Below are 22745 nucleotides of genomic sequence, written 5' to 3' on the forward strand. Positions count from 1 at the left end.
TCTCTCTCTCTCTCTCTCTCTCTCTCTCTCTCTCTCTCTCTCTCTCTCTCTCTCTCTCAGAGGAGAACCACGAGGCTGCAATTTCAGTCAACTTAGAAGGCACAGTGTGGAAGTGGAACATGGACCCAGTTCACAGTCCTGAAGAGAATCCACGTCAGACCCTAAGAATCCATCCATTTGACCCTGGTCTGTTCGCTGAGGTTGAATTTTGCAAAGCATGTCAAGTCCTCATCTCCTCTCCCTCTGAGATCTGCTCCCCTTTCTATGAGGAGTGCAGTCACATGATTCCAGGGAGGAGCAGAGGCTGAGTATTTCCCAGCTCTGAGATGGTTTAGACCTTAAGAACTGAGCCATCCCAGCCAGCCTTCCTGGTTACACAGGAGGCTCCTGGTTTGTGAAGGGATAGGCACGGCTCCAGTGTCTCCTGGTCACCCGTTCCCAAAGCTGAGGTTAAACCTGAGTTTTTCTGAGTCTTCTTGGAATCCGCTCTCACCCCAGTTACCTCTTCTCCACTCCGCTGCCTCCGTTCAGTTCTGTTCCCTTCACTCAGAGGACTGTCGAGCTCCAAATCCAGAATTTTCCCAGGCTTGTTGCCGTGACAGCCAGACTTCTGTTTGTACCCCGAAGGAAGCCGCTATTGTACTCCGTGCTGAGCTGGCCACAGGCCTGTTCTAGGCCACGCTCACAAACACGGGGTTAAAGTAACCCCAAGCGCTGCAGATGTGAAGAGAAAACATCCCCCCAGCACCCTACAAACGGCTCTCTTTGTGCAGCCAAGTCCCGTCGCTCCGGGCTTTGCAGAGCTGGGCTTGCATTCTCCTGCCAGTGCCTCTCTATGTCACTATCTGAAAATAAAGCAGAACAAAGGTGAAGGGGACAGTGTCCCTCGCCAGGTCTGAAATAATACATCCGGGGCCATTGATTCCCAAGCACTTGGAATTGATGCTGGGGTGTCTTCGTGGGACTGCTTTAGAGAGCCTATAGGTCTTTGAAGTTGGGAAATTCTCTCTGGATGCAGAGGTGATCCAGAGAACCCCTTTGACACTGAAAATGTAATGACTCAATGTTTGTGTTTAAGGTGCTGCTCTCTGGTTTAATTTTTATCCGAGAGCCACAAACTGCTGTTGCAATTATAAGCAACCACCATGTATTCCTTCGCATTTTGTTCCTGCATGTGGGTCAGACAGCTCAGCTCTCTTTGGCCCTTTGTGGGACATAAGCCAAGATGATAATGATACCAACCATTAAATTTTTTGTTTTATTTTTGAGAGTATAATATAATTATGCCATTTCTCCCTTCCTTTTCCTCCCTCCAAACCTTCTCATATACTTCTTTTCATATTCATGGCCTCTTTTTTCATTAATTGTTATTACATGCTTATATTTGATATGTGTATACATTTTCCTAAATATAGCCTGTGCGGCCTATATAATGTTATTTGTTTTTATGTCTTGAGGGTGAGACCGTTGATATTGGGAAACCAATTAATGTGCTCTTCCTTGGGGAAGATGATCTCCCATGCTCTCAGAATTCCTCGGTTGTGCACAGTTCTTCATGGAGGGTTAAAGCCTTGTGGGTGTCCCCTCCCTCTATTTTGACATCTCTCCTGTTGTCCTTTCCAGCTCATATTTAGGTGGTTATGTTGGTGAGAATTTACAGGTGCCAGCATCACTGGGAGATGCAGTCTCACAGAAAACTCCCTGATCTCTGATCTCTGGTGCACCCCCTCTTCTGCAATACTTTTTGAGCCTTAAGTTCTGGAGTTGATTTGTTGATGTCTCTGTTGGGACTAGAATCTACAACTATGAATTTTGATTGGCTGTTTTTTTTATTTTTTTTGTATTTAATGATATCTGTTTTTTACATAGAGAAGTTTCCTTGATGAGGCATGAGGACAACACTTATCTGTCAATATAGTGACAGATAATTAGAGTATATGCATTAGGGGTTATGTTGATTTAGTAAAGTAGTGGTTGTAGGTTCTTTCTCTGTTGCAAAACCGCAGGTATTTGAGCTTCCGCTAATTCAGGCAGTGGGGTTCCTCTGCAAACTTAGCCAAGGCAGGCAGGGAGGGGTTAATTGCTCTGGCGAGCAGGCTGGGCAGAATGGGCCTGTGTGGCCGAGTGTGTCTGGGACTCGGCCCTGGGGCCCGAGTCACAAACTAAAAAAACAGCACTTGGGAGCATGCTGTGTTAGCTATCAGGCTACGTGCTTGAGTGGGGGGGGGGCAAAATAGCCCCACGTTGGGAGCCAAAATGTAACGGCGTAAACGAATGCAGACAGATTGTAAAAATATATATACAGCTTTAATGGAGAAATAGACTTACAGCAGGAAAGCAGAAGCAAGCACTGCAAGCACGCTGGCCAGATTTATAGGTAAACATTAGCCCGAGGCGAACACGCCCCCTAAGGGGCAGGACTTATCCGTACATCTTTCTAGATCCATGACTTCATTAGCTCTGGGTAGTTGGCTAGGATTCCCATATCTGGCAAGATTTCCCTCTAGAGTGGATCTTTAATCCAGTTAGAGAGTTGTTGGTTGCTGCCAAGGTAACTGTGCCACTACTGGATCCATAGGGTTATGGGTCACACATGCTGGTTGTGGTTGAGGTCCATAGATATCATGACTGAGGAAGACAATTCATTGTTTACCCTCTTTGGAAGCAGGAACCTCTGGACCCTCTGTCTGAAATACACAGTGACTTCAGCAATCGAAATGTATCTTCTACCTCTGGGGGACAATCAAGAGAAGCAGCAATAGTCTAATGCTTTGGGAGTCTCTTGGATAACCCTGTCCTATAACTCAAAAGGGGTTCTGATACCTGACATTACGGTTTTTATTAGATGGTTTGGGCTCTTGGAGGTAGCATGGTTATCCAAGATTAGAAAATTACATTTTAAACTATGCATGTATATTTATATACACATTTACATGTATTATAGGGGAGTTTTAGGTAAATAGTTAACATTTATGACTCTTTATGACTTCTCAGACATCCTTACTGGTATTTTCTATTTCTCCTTTCTTCTGTATTTCTCTCCAGTTTTCCTCTCGATTGCTTCATGTATTTTCTTTAGGTTTGATTTACTTGGTATAAATTTTTTAGGCTGTTTATATCATGGTAAGTTTTTCTTTTGCCTTCTATTACTTAGCAAATACTTTTGCTGGGTATATTGGTCTAGGCTGGCACTGGTTAGCAGATAGCTTTGCTGGGTTATTGGTCTAAGCTTGTTCTGATTAGCAGATAGTTTTACTGGATATGTTGGTCTAAGCTGGCTCTGGTTAGCAGATTGTTTTGCTGGGTCTAGGGTTTAGTTTTGCTATGGGTCTAGGTTGGTCATCATAATATTGTTAGGACTTTTTCAGAGTTTTCATTGAGAAATCAGCTATTACCTTGATGGTTTTCCATCATATGGTACTTGGATTTTTTTCCTCTTGCAGCTTTCAAGAGGAAAGAAAAACTTTCAATATTGTGCTAGTTAGTTTTATGTCACCTTAATACAAGCTGAAGTCATCAGAGAGGAGGGAGCCTCAATTGAGGGCATGCCTCCATATAATCAGGCTGTAGGCAAAACTGTAGAGCATTTTCTTAACTGGTGATGGGTCAGGAAGGCCTAGCTCACTGTGGGTGGTGTCATCCCTGGGCTGGTGGTCCAGCAGGGTGAGTAAGACATGGAGAACAAGCTGATAAGTAGCTTTCCTCCATTAGTTCCTGCTTTCAGGTCCCTTCCCTGCTTGAGTTTCTATCCTGACTTCTTTGGATGACAAACAATATTGTGGAAATGAAAGCCGAATAAACCCTTTCCTCCCCAAGTTGCTTTTAATCATGGTGTTTCATCAGAACAATCGTATCTCTGACTAGGACAAATACACTTTCTTCATTGTATACATGAAGTGTTTTAACTGTGATAGATCATGGAGATTTTCCTTTCTGGTCTTCTCTATTAATGTTTCATGTCCTTGTATCCATATGAGTGTCTTCCCTTAGTTTGGGGGAAGTCTTCATCTATGATTCTGTTGGCGATCTGATCTTGTCTATGTCATTGACTTGGGATTCTTCTCCCACATCTATGCCTATCATTCAAAGGCTTGGTTTTTCTTGGTATCCCACCTTTCCTCTATGTCCCTTCCTGTGGGACATAGGACAACAGATTGTTGTTGTCTGTTTAATTCATATTTCTTGCTTATTTTGGTCCAGATTCTTTTATCTTTGAATAAATATTCTATTTCCTACTCAATTCATTCTGCTTGTAAGGCTTTTCCTTTGAGATTCCTAGTTGAGGTATTGCGTTTTTCAATTCCATCTTCATTTCGGCTTGAGTCCTTCAGTGTTTCTATCTTCTGATGGAATTCCATTCACAAGACTTAGATTGTCTTTGTCATTTTCCTCAGCATTGTGGTGGTGGTGTTGTTTTGCCAGGGAGGGCATGTTTCAAGCATTAGATCTCCTTCAATTTAATAGAGCTGTTTCTTTGTGTCTTTTTTAAACTCCTTGAATTCTTTGATGACATATGCTATTGTCCTTTTAAATTCTGTATTCAGGTCTATCTAGGTAATTCTCCTTGACTGGAGACACACTGTAGTGATCCACTTCCTCCAGCTGTGTGCCCCTGCCTCCAATTCATCTATTTCTATTTTGAATTCACTAGTCGGTCAGAACCCCCATGGTCTAATCCACCCTGGAATATCCCTCACTGATATACTTGGAGGCTTGCTTCCCTATACTCCTATGAGTCTCTCAATCTGCAGATCTGAAGGCAAGATTAACCTTCATGAGGCTTCGTCAAGCTAGCCTGCTGGAGGCTCTGGCAGGAGTTGGACATGACTCCAAAGGCTGTTCCAGCAGGAATTCTACTGTGTGGCTGTCCCCTTGATTCTATCACCTCCTGGGGGCAACAGGAGCTCTGGAAACCAGCACAGACAGCCACATGGACCTTTCTTTTTGTGGCACTGATGTTGCAAGTGCAGACCCCTGAGCACTCTCGTGGAGGGGAAGTGTGGTCTGTCGAAAGATCCCTGCCTGTGGTTCTATGTCAGTGTGTATCCCATCCAGCACCCTCACCCATCTCCGTGTCCAGGCCCAGCTGCTGTCCGCGTTCTTGAGTTCCTAATGACTGACCTGTGATCTCCCCTGGACTGGTGTGTTAAAGTTATTCTCCAAGCCGCTGTCTTTTTAGTGAGTGGCCTATGTCCAGCCCTGAGCTATGTGGCAATCTCCCTCTTTGGTCCTTTGCTCATGGGTCTGTTTGGCCCTCCCACTGCAACACCTTGATATAGGGATGGGCTTTATGATGCAGAGCCATCCTAGTGAGCTGCCCTCCTACAGGAGGTACCTCACAGTCCCGCTGATCCCCAACACAGAGCCTTCTTGGTTTCGCCATGCATTATTCATTAGCATCTTCACACCCTAAAGAGTGGGATCGTTCAAATTTCAGTACGAGATCTGTAAACTTTGTCTCCTCTCGATTTTTCAGATTTCGGTGGCATCTCGGGAGAGCCTTAGCTTAGAATGTCGTCATTCTTTCTTTTGGGGTCTACTTTCTAGGATGGGGTGGGGGCTTTTAAAAATACACTTCATTTGGTACAATTTAGGTTGAAATTGGTAGGTTTCAATTTAGAGCTAGTAAAAGGTCAAAGGTAGGCCAGATAGTTTCTTAACACACGCACGCGAGCAAAGGTAGACCAGATAGTTTTTTTTAACGCATGCGTGCACATGCACATACACACACACCTCCTCTGGTGACATCTTGAGTCATTATCATGGTCAACAAACCTATGCATTCCTCAACAAACCTATGCATTCCTCACTAAAACCTTTACTTTATTCAAACTTTATTTTGACCCAGAATCCTACCTACTTTCCAGGGTCAGAACCACTTGCACTTGCGTGGTTTCAAGGCAGACCGTGGCCGTTTTGAGGATGATCGGCCAGATGGGTGAGGAGTCTCTGGAATGTCTCTGAACCACTATGTGCACCGTGTTCTTCCCACTGTAAGACTGGCATTGCAGGGTTAAGGAGAGGACCACAAGGTCGTGTCAGTCTCATCCAACCCAGTTAGCGGTGCACCCTGACACCTTGCCTGACCACTGTGACACCCACACTGTGTCTCCAGCAGAGACAGTGTGACATCACCCTGCCTCCCCTCCTCCCTGTGCAGCAGGGCAGGCAGTCCCTGTGGGCAACCCACCCTGGAGTCTGAGCTGTACTCCTTCCACACGGGGGAAGTACAGAGGCCAGCGGAACAAGATACGTGTCTTTTCTCTTTTTGATTTTGAGACAGGGTCTCGCCGTGTGTGGCCTAGCCTGATCTGGAAGTCAGTGCCCTCCTGACTGTTTCCCGTGCCGTGGTGGTATTGCCAGCATTGACTGTCATACCTAGCTTGAGCTTTTTGTCAGCTATTCTCTGTTTAGTCTTTTCTTTATTTCTTTTTTTTTTTTGGGTGGGGGTCATAGTTCATACAGCTGCTCAGAGTGCTCAGATGTTGGTGTGTGCTCAGCATTTGAATGGTTTTGCACATTGCCAATGCAAGTGGATCGTTTTGAGCCTGCCCTTGGCGGCTCCATGGTGGCACCATGGCGGTTTCCATGCTTCTCGGAACCTCTTTTTGTCTTTGATGGAGTTAGCCATTTATCCTGTGCCTGCTGGTTTCTTACATCAGACCACATTACTGGACTGAGGGTCTGGGCATGGCATGTATTCTGGGTAAAGTCCCGTTCCCTCTGTGTCCTCTCAGCTGCTGTCCAGGGAGGCCCATGCACACATGCCAACCAGTGCGTGTGCCAGCATGCTGCCTGGAAATGCTTTCCATTGGCTTCTGTAGTCCTACTTAATTTCCCAATTCTGTTCTAGTATCCCGGGATTTCTAGCTTCTGTTGCCTCGCTCATCGTTAGCCTCCTACCGACAGGGGCACAGATAAACAAGTGATGGATGGGAAAGATAAGCACGGTCTCGTAGGCAACCACGTGTTCATGTGCACACACGCAGAGGCCCCAGGGGAACATTGCGTACCCTGTTCTGTCCTTTCCCATCCCATTCCCTTGAGATAGGGTCTTTCACCGAACCCAGAGTTCCCCATTTTATGACCAGGCTTTTTACCAGGGAAGCTGGGGTTTCCCTTTGGGGTTCTTAGTCTCCTTACTAAGAGAATGTACAAATGGACTCAAGAAGCAAAGGTCCGTTTTATTAGAGCTTCAGAGAAGCTGTTGGCAAAAGAGATTGAGGGAAAACCATGCCATTGATGTTAGGCATGGGAAAGAAACAGCTTGTTAAGAAAGAAAAAAATGCATCCCCAAGAATGGGTTTTCCTGCTGAACTGGGGAAACCACCCCCAAAGTATCCATCAGGAGGCAGTATATTGTTGTTTATAGTCCCCCACCTTTGTAGGCCATAGGCTTTGTGTCGAGCATGCTCTACTCACTGGATGCCACCGGAAGGAAGGGCTCCTACTCTTCTCCAACTGGGCTTCTGTCACATTTTAGTCCTGATAGAACTGTGTTTGTTCCTGCTGTCTTACCCCAGATTGGCAGGACAGAAAGCCCTAGGGATCCCCCTCTAGTGCTGGGGTTACCGACAGGCACAGGCGTTTCCTTAGGCCCTGGGGACTCCAGGCTCAGACCCTCATGCCTGTGCCTCCAGTGTTCATACTACTGAGCTGTCTCACCAGCTCCCATTGTCTCTTCTATCTTTGATTATTATAATTATGGACTGCCTGTCTATGGAGAGCTCAGTCTAGAAGAATGGATCCCAGTGCTGACCATTGCATAATCTCTCTTGAAGGTAAGGAGAGAAACTCACAGGTCATATAGGCATCCAATGCCACACCAGACTAGGAGGAGTTTTAGTAAAGAACGGTTGAAAGTTACTCTGTGTAATTCACCTCGGGGCCTGGAAGCCCGAGCCTGTGTAGCCCTTGAGTCATGTACATGTGAGTAGGGACTCTGACATAAAACAATGCTGACCGGTGATATACAGGCTATATCATGAGTCCCCATCTCCTAGAAGCCCCTGACGACACAGCCTCTTGCAGCTGTGCTCACCGGTTTCTGATGTCACACATCTGGGCTAAGACTCGCAAACTAACAGGTTGAGTGAGTTTCTGTCTTGTTTTAACAAAATCCCCGACCAATGCTGCTCAGGGAAGGAAAAGTCTGTTTTGGCTCACAGTTTGAGAGTGCAGTCTGTGATGGTGTTTTAGGCATGGCAACAGAAGCCTCGGGTGGCTGATCGCATCACGTCCACAGCCAGGAAGCGGAGCGTGCGTGCTGGCGCTAATCTCACTCAGTCCGGATCCCGAGTTCATGGAGTGGTACTGCCCACAGTTAGGATCTCTCTCCATCCATTAATGTGATTGAGATAATGACTCACAGGCTGCCCAAGGGTTGGCTACTAGGTATGGTAGATCCTGTCAGATTGATCCCCCAGGTTCTCAGGGGCTGCTGTTGCTCTTCAGGAGAGGGAGAGAACACCATGGGCCACACGTCAGACAAGGAAAAGAAGAGATAGCTGAAGACTCAGAGACATCACAGGGACTCCATAGAGCACAGTGGGCAGCTAGAAGTTTAGAGATGCAGTGAGTGGGGATGGCAATGGACCTTGACTGGGAAGAAACAGGAGCAGGACTCTTCCCTGAGAGCAGTGGCTTGTGGTAGAAGGTCATGAGATCAGGAGAAAGATAGTAACACCCTTTTCTGTCCCTTCCCCACTTTGCTTTAAAGATGTTTCGGTAGAAGGGCCTGGAGATGAGTTGTTTCTGGCAGACATCCCCATCTTTTAGCCTGCTAACTGTCTTCCCGGGTGGACGGTTTGTCTCTTTCAGCTTTTTCTCGTCCTTGAGTCTGCTACTCTCCCACCACAGTGTACATCCCTTGGCGTCACTTCAGTTGGGCCTGATACCTTGTCCCACAAACATTTTGAATGACTCGAGTCTTGCTTGTAATTGACCAGACACCCTTGAAACAGTTTGTTGTTTCCTAGGATTTGACAGTCACATTAGGAAAACAAAGTCTGTGGGGAGTTTTGTTTTGTTTTTATGGTGCTTTGTGATTTCCTTGGCAAATTCCTATTGTAAGTTTGCAGCTGTGCAGAACTTTACGAAATCATATTTAGGGCATACTGTGTGTGTGTGTGTGTGTGTGTGTGTGTGTGTGTGTGTGTGTGTGTGCAAAAGCCCTGATGGACTCACATGATACAGGCATCTTTCTTCCTGTGTCCTGTTGGTGTCACTATTGGAAACATGGTTTTGTGCCTAGTTCAAAGTCTGTATACGTCACAGGAGATGATACAAAAGTGGCACCTCAATTGGGAATCTGATTTGCTTTTGAAGTTGCTTATGGGGCAAGGGCAGGACCAGGGGCAGAGGTAAGGGTAGATAGAGGCTGCCCTGTTCCATGCCCAGTGCAGTGGAAAGCCTTATTGTCCAGGGGTCAAGTGGAAAGCAGGGACAGGCAAGAAGGAAGCCAGACAGTTCAAGCCCTCCCAGCTGCTCCAAGGGAGACTGTAAACAGTAAGAGGAGTGGGTGCTAAAGCTGGCGAGGGAAGACAAGTCTTGGGAACAACGAAGATGGGATAGGACCATGGCCTGGGACAGACTGTGGAGGAAACAGAACATTGCTTTTTCCCAGACCAGAACCTATAGAGGGTGTGGACTTGGGAACTCGGGCCTCTGTGGATTCAGGTGAGCTCTTGTTGTCTGAATTCTGTAACCCACCTGGGCTGATGTTCAGTCTTGGCCACACTGTACAGCTAAAGACCAAGCAGGGTTTTGATGTTTGCTTCTTGCAAAGGCCCCAGCTGTTGGGAAAAAAATGTCTTGGAGTTGACTACTTGTCCCGTTCGTCCTCTGCTGTTTGTCTGTCCTTCCCCTTGCAGTCTTAGTGAGTTATTTTCCAAGTTCTTTTGCCAGACCCACGTTAATGGCTCTTGCTTACCAAGCTGGCGCTATCTGTCTTCTCATTCTGCAGTTTACAAAGAAAAAGGATAGGCAGTTCCTCAGCCTTCCTAAATCACCTAATATGCGGCAGAGCATTGAACCCAGGTCTGTTTAACTCCTCCCCTGTGAATGCTTTGCCACGGTGTGCTGCAGAATCTGAACCCCGTGCCTATGACAACCTTTCCCCCACATTCACCCTCCAGGACCAAGAAATCAGTTAGCAGAGGCTGCCCCCTGGGGCCATTGCCAGTCTTGAGTATGAAGCCTACCAGCCCTCAGCTTGAGGGAGTCTTGTTAAAGTCTGTGAACCCTTTAGGACGAGTCAGCCTTTCTTAATCAAAGCGTAGTCTCTTTCTACAGCGCAAAGTGTAAGTGGGAGAAACAAAAGGAGGGATTTAAACAGGAAAAGATGCAGAGAGCTCTACAATGAGCCAGCAGTCAGAAGACTATGGTCTATGGTCTCTATACCATAAAAACCTACGTTGGCATCTAAATAATAATAAACAACTCAGGGTATGTGGATACACTCTACATGAACACACCCTCAGGGTAGGAAAGGGCTATACTCATAGTGTCCTCTTGCACCCTCAAAGACTAAGGAATCCCGACATCCTCCTGTGCTCTCCACCTTTTCTGTATTAGGGCACATGTTTTAAGTTTTCTTAAAGGCTCCACTTCATCCATCTGAAAGTCATTTTATCTGTGTCAATGACTCCTTTATAACAAGGGAAAATATCCTGAGTGCAGAGTAAGTTAATTGCAGCCATAACTGCCCTGGGAAGCCACTGGCCCACCTTGCTGCCACCCATTCCCTGTCCTGGGTACAAGTTAATGGCCCTTATTCCTGAATGATTCCAGAACAGGGTGGCCACACCCTTGTCTCTGTGGGCTCTGCTCCTGAGGTAGGGCTCCCCGTGTGTCTGCCATGTTCCCACACCCCACTGGTCATTGTATCTTACCTGTCTATGTTTGCAGTTTGTGCGGGCTCCTTTTGAGTGCCTGGTACTCATTCTCTCCCTCAAGGGCACCTAGTATTTGCACACAGGCACCCAGTGAGCCTTGGCGAGGAAAAGTGCACACATGTTGATTGGCTCTGGCACCAACTGCTGAACACGGTGGCATCATGGGATTCTTCTCTGAGAGCAGTGTTTCTCGACCTGTGGGTTATGACCCCTTTGGGGTTGCATATCGGGTATCTTGCATATCAGATATTTACATTGTGATTCATTACAGTAGCAAAATTACAGTTATGAAGTAGCAACCAAATAATTGTCTGGTTGGGGGTCACTGCAACATGAGGAATGATCTTTTTGGGGTTTGTTTGTTTTTTTTACATTTTTTTCATTGATTTTATTGAGCTAAAGATTTTTCTGTTTCCCTCCCTCCCTCTCCCCTCCCATTCAACCCTCTCCCATGGTCACCATTCTCCCAATTTACTCAAGAGATTTTGTCTTTTTTTACTTCCCATGTAGATTAGATCCATGTATGTCTCTCTTAGGGTCCTCATTGTTGTCTGGGTTCTCTGGGATTGTGAATTGTAGGCCGGTTTTTCTTTACTTTATGTCTAAAAGCCACTTATCAGTGAGTACATATGATATTTGTCTTTCTGGGTCCGGGGTACCTCACTCAATACGATGTTTTCTAGATTCATCCATTTGCCTGAAAATTTCAAGATGTCATATTTTTTTCTGATGTGTAGTACTCCATTGTGTAAATGTACCACATTTTCCTTATCCATTCCATTTGGGCATTTAGGTTGTTTCCAGGTTCAGGCTATGACAAACAATGCTGCTATGAACATAGTTGAGCACATGTCCTGTGACACAATTGAGCATCCTTTGGGTATATACCCAAAAGTGGTATTGCTGAGTCTGGTGGAATGTTGTTTCCTAATTTTCTGAGAAATCGCCATACTAATATCCAAAGGAGCTGTACCAGTTTGCACTCCCACCAGCAATAGAAGAGTGTTCCCTTTACCCTAAAACCTCTCCAGCATAAGTTGACATCAGTGTTTTTGATCTTGGCCATTCTTACAGGTGTAAGATGGAATCTCAGAGTTGTTTTGATTTGCATTTCTCTGATGACAAAGGATGTTGAGGATTTCCGTAAGTGTCTTTCAGCCATTTTAGATTCTTCTTTTGAGAGTTCTCTCTTTAGGTCTGTACTTCATTTTTTTATTGGATTATTTGTTCTTTTGATGACAGAATTCTTGTGTTCTTTGTATGTTTTGGAGATCAGAGCTCTGTCTGATGTGGGGTTGGTGAAGAATTTTTCCCCATTCTGTAGTCTGCCGTTTTATCTTGTTGACCATGTCCTTTGCTTTACAGAAGCTTTTCAGTTTCAGGAGGTCCCATTTAATTGTTTCTCTCAGTGTCTGTGTTACTGGAGTTATATTTAGGAAGTGATCTCCTGTGGCAATGCATTCAAGTGTACTTCCCACTTTCTTTTCTATGAGGTTCAGTGTGGTTGGCTTTATGTTGAGGTCTTTGATCCATTTGGACTTAAGTTTTGTGCATGGCGATAGATATGGATCTATTTTCATTCTTCTACATGTTGATATCCAGTTATGCCAGCACCATTTCTTAAATATGCTTTCTTTTTTCCATTTTATATTTTTTGCATCTTTGCCAAAAATCAGGTGTTCATAGGTGTATAGATTAATATATGGTTCTTTGATTCAGTTCCATTCATCCTGCTGTCTGTTTTTATGCCAATACCAGGCTGTTTTCAGTACTGTAGCTCTGTAGTTTAAAGTCAGGGATTGTGATGCTTCCAGAAGTTCCTTTATTGTACGGGATTGCTTTGGCTATCCTGGGTTTTTTGCTTTTCCATATGAAGTTGAGTACCATTCTTTCTAGGTCTATGAAGAATTTTGCTGGGATTTTGACGGACATTGTATTGAATCTGTAGATTGCTTTTAGTAAGATTGTCATTTTTACTGTTAATTCTACCTTCCCAAGAGCATGGGGGATCTTTCCATTTTCTAGTGTCTTCTTCAATTTCTTTCGTCAAAGATTTAAAGTTCTTGTCATACAGGTCTTCCACTTCTTTGGGTTAGAGTTACTCGAGATATTTTATGCTATTTGTGGCTATTGTGAAGGGTGATGTTTCTCTGATTTCTTTCTCAGCTCATTTATCATCTGTGTACAGGAGGCCTACTGGTTTTTTTTTTTGTTGTTGTTGTTGTTAATTGTGTATCCTGCTACATTACAGAAAGTGTTTATGAGTTGTAGAAGTTCCTTGGTAGCATTTTTGGGATTGCTTATGTAAACTATCATATCATCAGCAAACAGTGAGAGTTTGACTTCTTCTTTTCCGATTTGTATCTCCTTGATCCACAAGGAATGGTCTTACAGGGTTGCCGTGTTAGGAAGGTTGAGAACCACTGTCTTGGAGTGATGAAGCGTTGTTAATATGAGACATTCTAGGGGAAAGAGGAAGACTTCTGTATGATCCTTCCTCATCTCATCCTTCCATGAAGTGGGATTATCAGCCCCGCTGCACACATGTGCAGACTGAAGCCCACAAGGGGGTAAGGACCTGTGTGGTAGCATTTATGGCTGATGGGTTGGGAACATTAATTCTGTCCTAACCCAAAGCATGTAGGGTTCTGCCCCTGCCGGCTTGCTCTGCACCCTGTTTCTGATGAGAAAGGCAAAGCTCTCTCTTTCTCCTGATTGGACTGTGTGATGGTCAATCTTTGTAACTGGGGAGGACAGGACTTGGAGCTACCCAGAAGACGCACGTCTGGGCATGGCTTTGAGGGTGTTTCCAGAGATGTTTTGATTACTGAGACCACATTCCTGAGTCAGACCAGAAGATCTGTGGTTAGAAGTTTCCTCAGGTATCTTTGGATCTTTCTGAGATGCTGGACCTGTTGTTTCTGACCACGGCGTCATAATTCTTTCCTTTTTCCTTCCTGTCTATGTCTTTGCCATATCATCATATCATCTCTCACTGTTTGCTGATGATATGATATTCGTCGAGGCCTCTGCTAGAAGGAAGAGGTTATAAGATCTAGTCCTTGCTGTCTGCTCTCAATTGGGGGATGCAGGTATTCCTGATCGCCTCCTTCAGAATGGGATGAAGGTGAGGAAGGATATGCGCCACACCTCCGCATCAGTGGTGATCTTAGGATGAGAAGTGACGAGTTCAGACCACCTGAGGTAGTTTTAATGAAAGGCTGTTAGGCTCCCAGCTTGGCAAACCTGAGTTTGGAAAGCCGACTACTAGAATCACAAAGCACTTAAGTGTCGCAGGTACCAGGTGAGGACAGGATGCTTCAAATCAAGTGTCAAGGGCCCCAAGTGAGAATTTAGATCTTCAGATACATGGATTTGTTAATGCAAACAACAGGGACTCTCTCAGGAGTGGAAGGGCTCTTTAGCCCAGCATTGACTTGAAAGCTTGAAGGTCCACCTCTTCCCTTCCCTCGACAATCCTCTTGGCTGCCTGGCTCAGCATGGATGACCAAACAGCCAGCATGGCCAATGCAGCATAGCCACCGTGCAACAGGGACTAATGTGGCATAACCACCCCTATGCAACAGGGACTAATGTGGCATAACCCCTGTGCAACAAGCAAAACACAGATGGGCAGGGACACCAGTCACGGGTGGTTCGGGAATGTGACAGAGGAAGTCCTGGGGTATCCTGAAACATGGCTGAAGCTCTGCTGCACACATTTGACTCCCTTGAGTGAGCCTGACTGCAAACACCCTCTCTGTCCAGAACCGAGCATTCTAGAAAATGGGCTTGCTGAAGGCGTTGCTAAGGAAATTGTATGCCTTATGAGGGCAAGAAGGGCCTTAGAGACGGGCTTCCTCGGGTCTTTTCTTACAGATGTTTCTCTGTCACAAACTGGGGAAGAGTCAAATCCAAGCAGTTGACTCCTTTAACCAAAGCCTCTCTTCCATGGTTACCCCTCTAGAAGGCACTTTAATCAAATGCACCTCAAAGGCTTGAAGGGAAGGATGGGAGTGTGCGGTCCTTTTCAAGTTTGAGGATCAACACCACAGACCTGAGGTGGGGTTCCCCGGATAGACCTCCCCAGAGTACCTTGTCTCCGTCCACGGTCATTTGCTGTCTCCTCCCCGATGGTCCCATTGTAACCAAGAGGAGTGGTTTTTCTCTGTGTTTCTGTGGGAGCCACAGCAGCGAATCTTGAATGTGCGTTTCTCCTTTCAGACTGCTCTGCGATGACAACAGCCAGGTACCGGCCCACCTGGGACCTGGCCCTTGACCCGCTGCTGTCCTGCAAGCTGTGCCTCGGGGAGTATCCAGCGGAGCAGATGACAACCATCGCCCAGTGCCAATGCATCTTCTGTACCCTGGTTGGTCTCTCGGCTCCAGTGCATGTTCTAGGAGGTTGCTGCTCTCACTTCCAGACACACCAGGCCACACTTGGGACTGAACTTTGGGGGAGCCTAAGTGTCTGTTCATACTCACACAGATATGAGAGGGATCCTTTAGGCAGGTGGCCAGAGTAGATGCCTTGCGTGACAATGGCTTATCGTGCACAAGTCAGCATCACCAGGATTGTTGGAGGGGGCGGCAGAACAGAAACACCCAACACAGCACGCATTCCTCTCGCTACAAGAAGCTTTTCCGTACCTGATTTTCAGTTTAATGATAATTACACACTTGACATTGTGGTAGGGTTAACCTGAGGACTGTGGGCAGCTACAATCTGTAGCCACTAGTACCATCTTTCTCTGCTGAATACTGAGTGACAATGTCTATGGCTTGAGGCCACATTTTCCTACACTGTAGCCAGAATTTCATGAGGCCAAATGATCTGTTCTCAACATGAATATAGAGACTTCTAACTCAAGAGGTTTGGGTTTGGGTCTAATTCAGACATGAAATTTTTTTTTCTTTTTTCTGTTTTATTTCTGAACATGTGTATGTATGTGTATTTGCTGTGTGTGTGATAGTGTGTGTGTGTGATAGTGTGTGTGTGTGTGTGTGTGTGTGTGTGTGTGTGTGTGTGTGTGTTTGTGCTGTGGAGGGCAGCAGAGGGCAGCAGATTCCTGGAACTGGATTTATGAGCATTTTAAACCATTTGATGTAGGTGCTAGGAATCAAACTTGGGTCCTCTGGAAGACTAGCATGTGCTCTTAACGGTTAAACCATCTCTCCAGCTCAGACTTAGAATTTTTATCATAAAACATTATGATAAAAAAGCAAAAACTCTGTAGAAAAAAGAGTAGGTTAAAAATAAAGAAAGTATTATTTACTTGGTTTTTCTGATTCCCCCCACCCCACTTGGTCCTGGAAGAACAGGAGTTGAAGAAACATTACCAGAACAGGTAGGACAAGGCAGTGTTGACTAGATGGTGTAGGGCACAGTTGTGTGACTTGACATGATGGACGTGTTAAATGGGTTAGCATGCTGTATGGGCGTAAAGACACCCTGTCTTGACTTAAATATTCTCACCAGAAATAAAAGGCAAAGCAGACCAATGGCAGCTACAAGAATAAAGCCGAAGCCAAAAGGACATGATGCACGCTTAAACTGATTGCTCCTCAATATTTACGTGCAGGGCTGGGGAGATGGCTTGGTATGGACAGGTGCGGGCCTTGCAAGTTTGAAAACCTGAGTGCAGATCATCAGAACTCTACTGGGAGATGGGAGGCGGAGGCAGGACGGTCCCTGGAAACGCATGGGTCATCTAGCCTGGCTAGAGGAGAGGCAGTGAAGACATCCTGTCTGAAGGACCTGCACCTGAGGCTGTCCTCTGCACACACCTGTGTTCACACGTGTGAGTGCACCCGTTCCACACACACACACACACACACACACACACACACACACACACACACATATGGGAGCATTGAGTCAGGCACCTTAAATATGCTGTTTGTGTTTGTCAGTTATATATTGCTACATCTGGGTGGCAAAAGAAAATGCTGCAGTCACTTGTACAGGTATAGAAGGGGAGAGGGAACTCTCTTTAGACTGTTCTTTGAAAAGCCCCGTTGCTTCTGACTTTAATTGCCTTGCCGTTCTGACTGCAGAGTGTGGGCAGCTGCCTGTGGAGCTGAGATGAGAACGTGGCTGAAAGTCTTTCCTACCTCCCTGCCTGGCTGTCTTCACTGTCCTGTTCATGGCCGGAACCCTCTGTTTCCTTTATGCCTTCAGATCTAGGAGCCTGAGCCTTAATTAAGCCCACGTCTCATTCCCAGAAGGCTCTAGGCTGCCTCTCGGAAGCAAGGAGACTTTCTGGTTCATTATGCCTCCCTTCAATACCTAGCTTAGTGCAGCACTCATAATAGCTAATCAATAAAGGCTCAGGATAAGAACTGAAGCGATTTGATCTCTCTCCGTGCTCACAGTCAAAGACACATGCCTCATTAAAGCCCCAGGAGAAACTGGCATCAACCTGCTGGAACGGAAAGTGCTTTTGATGTTTTCAGGAGGAGGGCGCGAGCAGGACAGGGGTGGGAGGGACTGGAGACCAGAGATGATGGAGTGGCTCACATCGTCTGATTAATGCAGGGCTCAGATCTCAGCCAGTGGATGAGCTAGGACTGGAGCTTGGCAGGGTGTGCTAGAAAGTTAGCTTCTGCAGAGTGCCTCCCTCTTGCCCTAAGGGATATTTCTACGGTTTCCACTGGTCCCCCAACACTGCTCTGCCATGAGTGCTTTGGGACACACCGGCTTCTCTCTAGTGGCCTAAGGCTGTCAAAGTCACAGATAACATGCTCTTTTTCTTGAAATACTGGTCTTCCTGCCTTTCTGGCAAGCCTTTCGTTTCATTGTTGCTTTGTTTCCATATCTAGAGAATTCTTGTAAAACAAACAAACAAACAAAAAAAAGATGCTAATTCATGCTAAGGCTTCATTTAAGTCAAAGAATATAAGACACAGCCGGACACTGTTTTCTCAAAGAAGCCAGGTCAGAAGTACCAAGGAGGAGTGTCATTTTGTGGCAGTTTTGATTTTTTTTCTCCTTCGATAGCTATTTTCTAAAACTGAGAGTGTTGGAGATCAGTATCTTGTCTGTAGCTCTGGGGTACTGAATGATAAGGGTGCCTGTGTGTTGGCTGAGAAGGGTAAGCTGTGTTAACATGCCATGTTAGTTACACAGTGTCTCCTCTGCTGGGGTCACTGGGGTCAACACACCATGTCAGTTACACATTGTCTCTTCTTCTGGGGCCACTGGGGTCACAGCAGTGTGAGTAAGCCATAGAGGAGCAAGAACCCCTTATCAGACAGACAAGAAAGCAATATAATTGTTTCACCCTGTGTAGTAGTAAGAGCGGTGGGCTGTGGCCCTGCTCCCGGCTAGCTTTACCCGAAATAATTACACGGAAACTGTATTCATTTAAAAACTGCCTGGCCCATTAGCTCTAGCCTCTTATTGACTAATTCTCACATCTTGATTAACCCATTTCTAATAAATCTGTGTAGCACCACGAGGGTGTGGCTTACCAGGAAAGATCCTAACCTAACCTTGGGCCGGAGCTTCATGAAGTCTGCCTGTCCCTGCTTTCTTCCTCCCAGAATTCTGTTCTGTCTACTCCACCCACCTAAGGGCTGGCCTATCAAAAGACAAAGGCAGTTTCTTTATTAACCAATGAACATAACACATAGACAGATGACCCTCCTACATCAATCCCGAAAGAAGATACCCTGCTTCAAGACAGAGCTACAAAGGGAATAGTAATGTCAGATCCAGAGAAGGAGAATGTTTTCCCACAATACCCTCTCGATGGCATGGGTCAGGCCATTGTGTGGGTCCTGCGAGTCACTTCAGAAGGAGTGCTCAGGTGTGGAGGAATGAGTTTACCCTCCACCACTAATTGGCTCTTTGTTGGTGGTCGGGAACTTGGCATGGTTTTAGGCTTCCAGTCTTCTCTGGTCTTCATATCCTGGAATGAAAGTTGTCTATGATCACCACGGTTCATGACCTTTGTCTCTTTTCTGTCACTGACTGCTCCTTCATGTCTCTTTGTGGTGCGTGTCAGCTGCTCGTGCCCATGGCTTATGCCAGGACCAGGTCCTTTGACCTTCATCTCAGTAGGGTCTCTGAGCAGATGGGGTGACTTGGATGGTCATTTCATAACCACATGTCCCTAGATGAAGAAGAGAGGAAGGACTGTCACCAGTAACTGAACCAAAAGAACAATTCTTTCCCAGGAAAAGGCCCAGCCTTAGGTCCTGACCCCTGGGTTAGCTCAGGTCTGTCCATTGATTGGCTCAGCCAGGGGCCTGGAACCTGTCTCTGATCTCTGGACTAGTCCTGCTAAACCTCAAGTCCAAGCAGGCAGGGAATGGTTTTGGAAGAACACGGGATGCGGCTCAGGGAGGGCAGTCAGAACATTCCTCTGAATGTAGAGGATAAATACCCTCCCTTACTAGGCTCCTCCCACTGCCTTGGTTTCCCTCTCAGCCCTCCTTGAAGCCTCTTGACTCCTCCACCGTCTGGGGTTTAAACTGACTCTGGCCTTAGTCGAGCACTGTGGTTCTGTTTCCTGATAGGGCTTTACTGATGGGAGGAGTCTTCAGGCACAGCAGGGTTGTGTACCCATTGACTTGTAGGTTTATCAGGGTGTGGAGAAATGAAACTGGTCTTACCATATGAGGTCAGTCTGCCCTGGTCAGAGAAGATTCTAGCAAATCGTTTCCAGAATGTTGTTGAGCATAGGTACTGTGGTAGTTTGAAAGAAAATGGCCCCCCAAGAGGAAGTGGAGCTATTAGGAGGTGTGGCTTTATTGGAGTAGGTGTGGTCTTTTTGGAGGACATGGGTCACTGTGGAGGTGGGCTTGGAAGTCTCATATATGCTCAAGCCATGCCCAGTGAGACAGAACACTTCCTGTTGCCTGCAAGCCAACATGTGGGACATTGGGCTACTTCTCCAGCACCATGATGATAATGGACTAAACCTCTGAAAATGTGAGCCACTCCACTGAATGTTTTCCTTTATAAGAGGTGCCGTGGAGGCTGGAGAGATGGCTCAGAGGTTAAGAGCACTGCCTGCTCTTCCAAAGGTCTCGAGTTCAATTCCCAGCAACCACATGGTGGCTCACAACTATCTGTAATGAGGTCTGGTGCCCTCTTCTGGCCAGCAGGCATACACACAGACAGAATATTGTATACATAATAAATAATAAATAAATAAATATTAAAAAAAAGAGTTGCCGTGAGTGAGGTAACCCAGACACAGAAAGACAATTATCGCATGTACTCACTCATAGGTGGTTTTTAAACATAATGCAAAGAAAGCCAGCCTACAAACCACAATCCCAGAGAACTTAAACAACAATGAGGACACTAAGAGAGACTTACATAGATATAATCTACATGGGAAGTAGAAAGTAGAAAAAGACAAGATCTCCTGAGCAAATTGGGAGCTTGATGACATTGGGGGAGGGTTGAAGGGGAAAGGGGAGAAGCAGGGAGGGGAGCAGAGAAAAATGTAGAGCTCAATAAATATCAATAAAAAATGTATTAAAAAAAGAGTTGCCGTGACCATGGCATCTCTTTACATCAACAGAAACCTTAAGACGGGCTCTTTCATGTAGATACACATCACAGGAAAAACCGAGGAGTGCAAACAGCCAGAACCAGACTGTTCTGCTAAATGGAGTTAGGGTCTAAGAGCCTGCTGGTTACCCTCATCCTGCATCCTAGTGTCCAGAGGTCAGGCCTCTTCTCTGGACCAGGTAGGGACACAGATAGGGGAACCAATGAGCATCCCGGTGTTGGTTCACCTGGTGGGGAAGGGCTAGTTAGGTGACTTCGGGTTCAGGAAGTGAGTGTCTGTGTCAAGAGGTTGCGGAAAGCTGGTCCCAGCTGCCCGGGGGGCCTGAACTGACTTTTGTGCTCTGTGCTCTGAATAGCTTCCCGACCCAAATGAACTTCTCAAATTCTCCAAAAACTGATTTATGCTGCAAGTAGAGTATTTTTATATTCACCTCATACTTTAGGGTCCTTTCAAAACTACCTCGTTAATGAATACTTGATAGGAGGAATTGGGGATAATACACATTGATGGTTTGGAGTTGTGTGCTGGTTGGTTTTTGGTCAATTTGCCATAAATCTAAACACATATAAAAAAACAGAACTCTGATTGAGAAAACGCCTTTATAAGATAAGCCCGTAAGCAGATCTATTGAGTAGCGTCTTGATTAACGTTTAATGTGATAGTGCCCAGTCTGCTAATGGCAGCATGCCACCTCCAGATTCTTGTTCCTGGATGGTATCAGGAAGCAGGTGAGCCATCCATGAGGAGCAAACCAGTAAGCAGTGCTTCTCCATGACTTCTACTCTAGTTCATGCCTCTACGTTCCTTCCTGCAGCCATGGAGTGTTACCTGAGAGTTGCAAGCGGAAATAACCCTGTTCCTACCCAAGCTGCTTTAAGTCATGCTATTTTATCATAGCAGTAGAAACTGAGTAAGACAGAAATAGTGCCAGGCATGGGACATTGCTGTGACGGACCTTACCCTGTAGTCTAGAAAGAATTGTGGAAGGACTTTGGAATTTAGGGATAAAAAAGCCATCAATTGTTCAAACCTTGGTGAGATTGGTGGGAATTTGGAGGAGATGCGGATAATGGGAGGCCTTTGCTTGCAAAGTTTCCAGGGGAAATTTGAGAGTCCCTTAAAGACTATAAGGGTGAGCCAGGCGGTGGTGGCACATGCCTTTAATCCCAGCACTCGGGAGGCAGAGGCAGGCGGATCTCTGGGAGTTCCAGGCCAGCCTGGTCTACAGAGCTAGTTCCGGGACGGGCACCAAAGCTATAAGGGTCTTGGGATAATATTTTGGATTAAGAAGTAAAATGATATCTTTGCTTGGCTGGGACAATAGATGCTGGTCATCTGGGGCTAAATAATCAGAATGTTTACGAAGAGAGCAGAATCACTTAGGCAGAATCTTGTGGGAAGTCTTTCCTCAGGGTCAGCACACAGAAGTTGTGGTCTAGAGGCAGCCAAGGCTGGAAGCCAGACTTGGTAATGTGTCAGAGTCTTCCCACGTAGTACTGGTTTTAAAAGCTTGAAGGGATTGCGGAGGGCTGCTGAGGCTTGTCACTGGGAGACGCCAAGAGAGGCCGTTGGGGGAGGTACAACCTCAGTGGCTGTATAAACCTAAGGACTGAGGGGTTCATAGAGAAAAGTTGAGGCTTGACACGGTTCAAGTCCCCTCAGACAACCTTTGAGAGGCTGTAGGCAAAGGCACAGCCTAGCTATTGTGGAGACCCGAGCATTTTGGAGATGCCAATACCATGAGTTGATGACCAAGGACAGCAAGAGCTGTGAAGCAGATCCGGAGCCTAGGAGACGAACCGTGTGGATTGTGGGTGAAGGAGCCAGGGAAGTGGAGCTCTCCATGCCCTTTGGAGCCCAGGAAACCATGAGTGGGTGTCGCGTGTTAAACGCTAAGCTCTTTACACCGTTGGACCTTAGTTTTGCTTTGAATTGATTGTGACTGTGGCCTGGGTGAAAGAATTTACTTTGGTTATATTAGAGAGGCTAGGACTTTAAAAAAAAAAAAAACTCTTTGGCTGTCTTAAACAGACTGAAGTTTTAAAGAATTGGCATTTTTAAGGACTGGTTCTTTTAAAAATTGGAATGTCTTATATTATGACATTGGTATTGATATGTGATCTTGGGTATGAACAAGAAAGGAGAGTTGATGATGTAATAGGTGATCTGCTTGTATGTCAAGCTGACAAGGAGTCAACTGTGCTGGTTGGTTTTCATCAACTTTACCCAAATCTAGATGTATCTTGGAAGAAGGAACTTTGAGAAGATGAAAAATTGAGAGCATTCCTTTATAAGACTGTCCTGCAGGCCTGCAGGCAAA

General features: G+C 45.9%; 1 protein-coding gene across 2 annotated transcripts in view; it reads left to right on the forward strand.

Moving 5' to 3' along the window:
• Rnf144a (ring finger protein 144A) overlaps positions 1-22745 on the forward strand; it is a 127026-nt gene that overhangs the window by 70570 nt on the left and 33711 nt on the right. For both annotated transcript variants that reach the window (XM_026788960.1, XM_005366488.3), the window contains one exon: positions 15120-15265. In XM_026788960.1, the coding sequence (XP_026644761.1) occupies positions 15131-15265 (135 nt within the window). In that variant the 5' untranslated portion in view covers positions 15120-15130. The remainder of the gene's footprint in view (positions 1-15119; positions 15266-22745) is intronic.

This window comes from Microtus ochrogaster, unplaced genomic scaffold (assembly GCF_000317375.1).
Source record: "Microtus ochrogaster isolate Prairie Vole_2 unplaced genomic scaffold, MicOch1.0 UNK10, whole genome shotgun sequence".
Lineage (NCBI taxonomy): Eukaryota > Metazoa > Chordata > Mammalia > Rodentia > Cricetidae > Microtus > Microtus ochrogaster.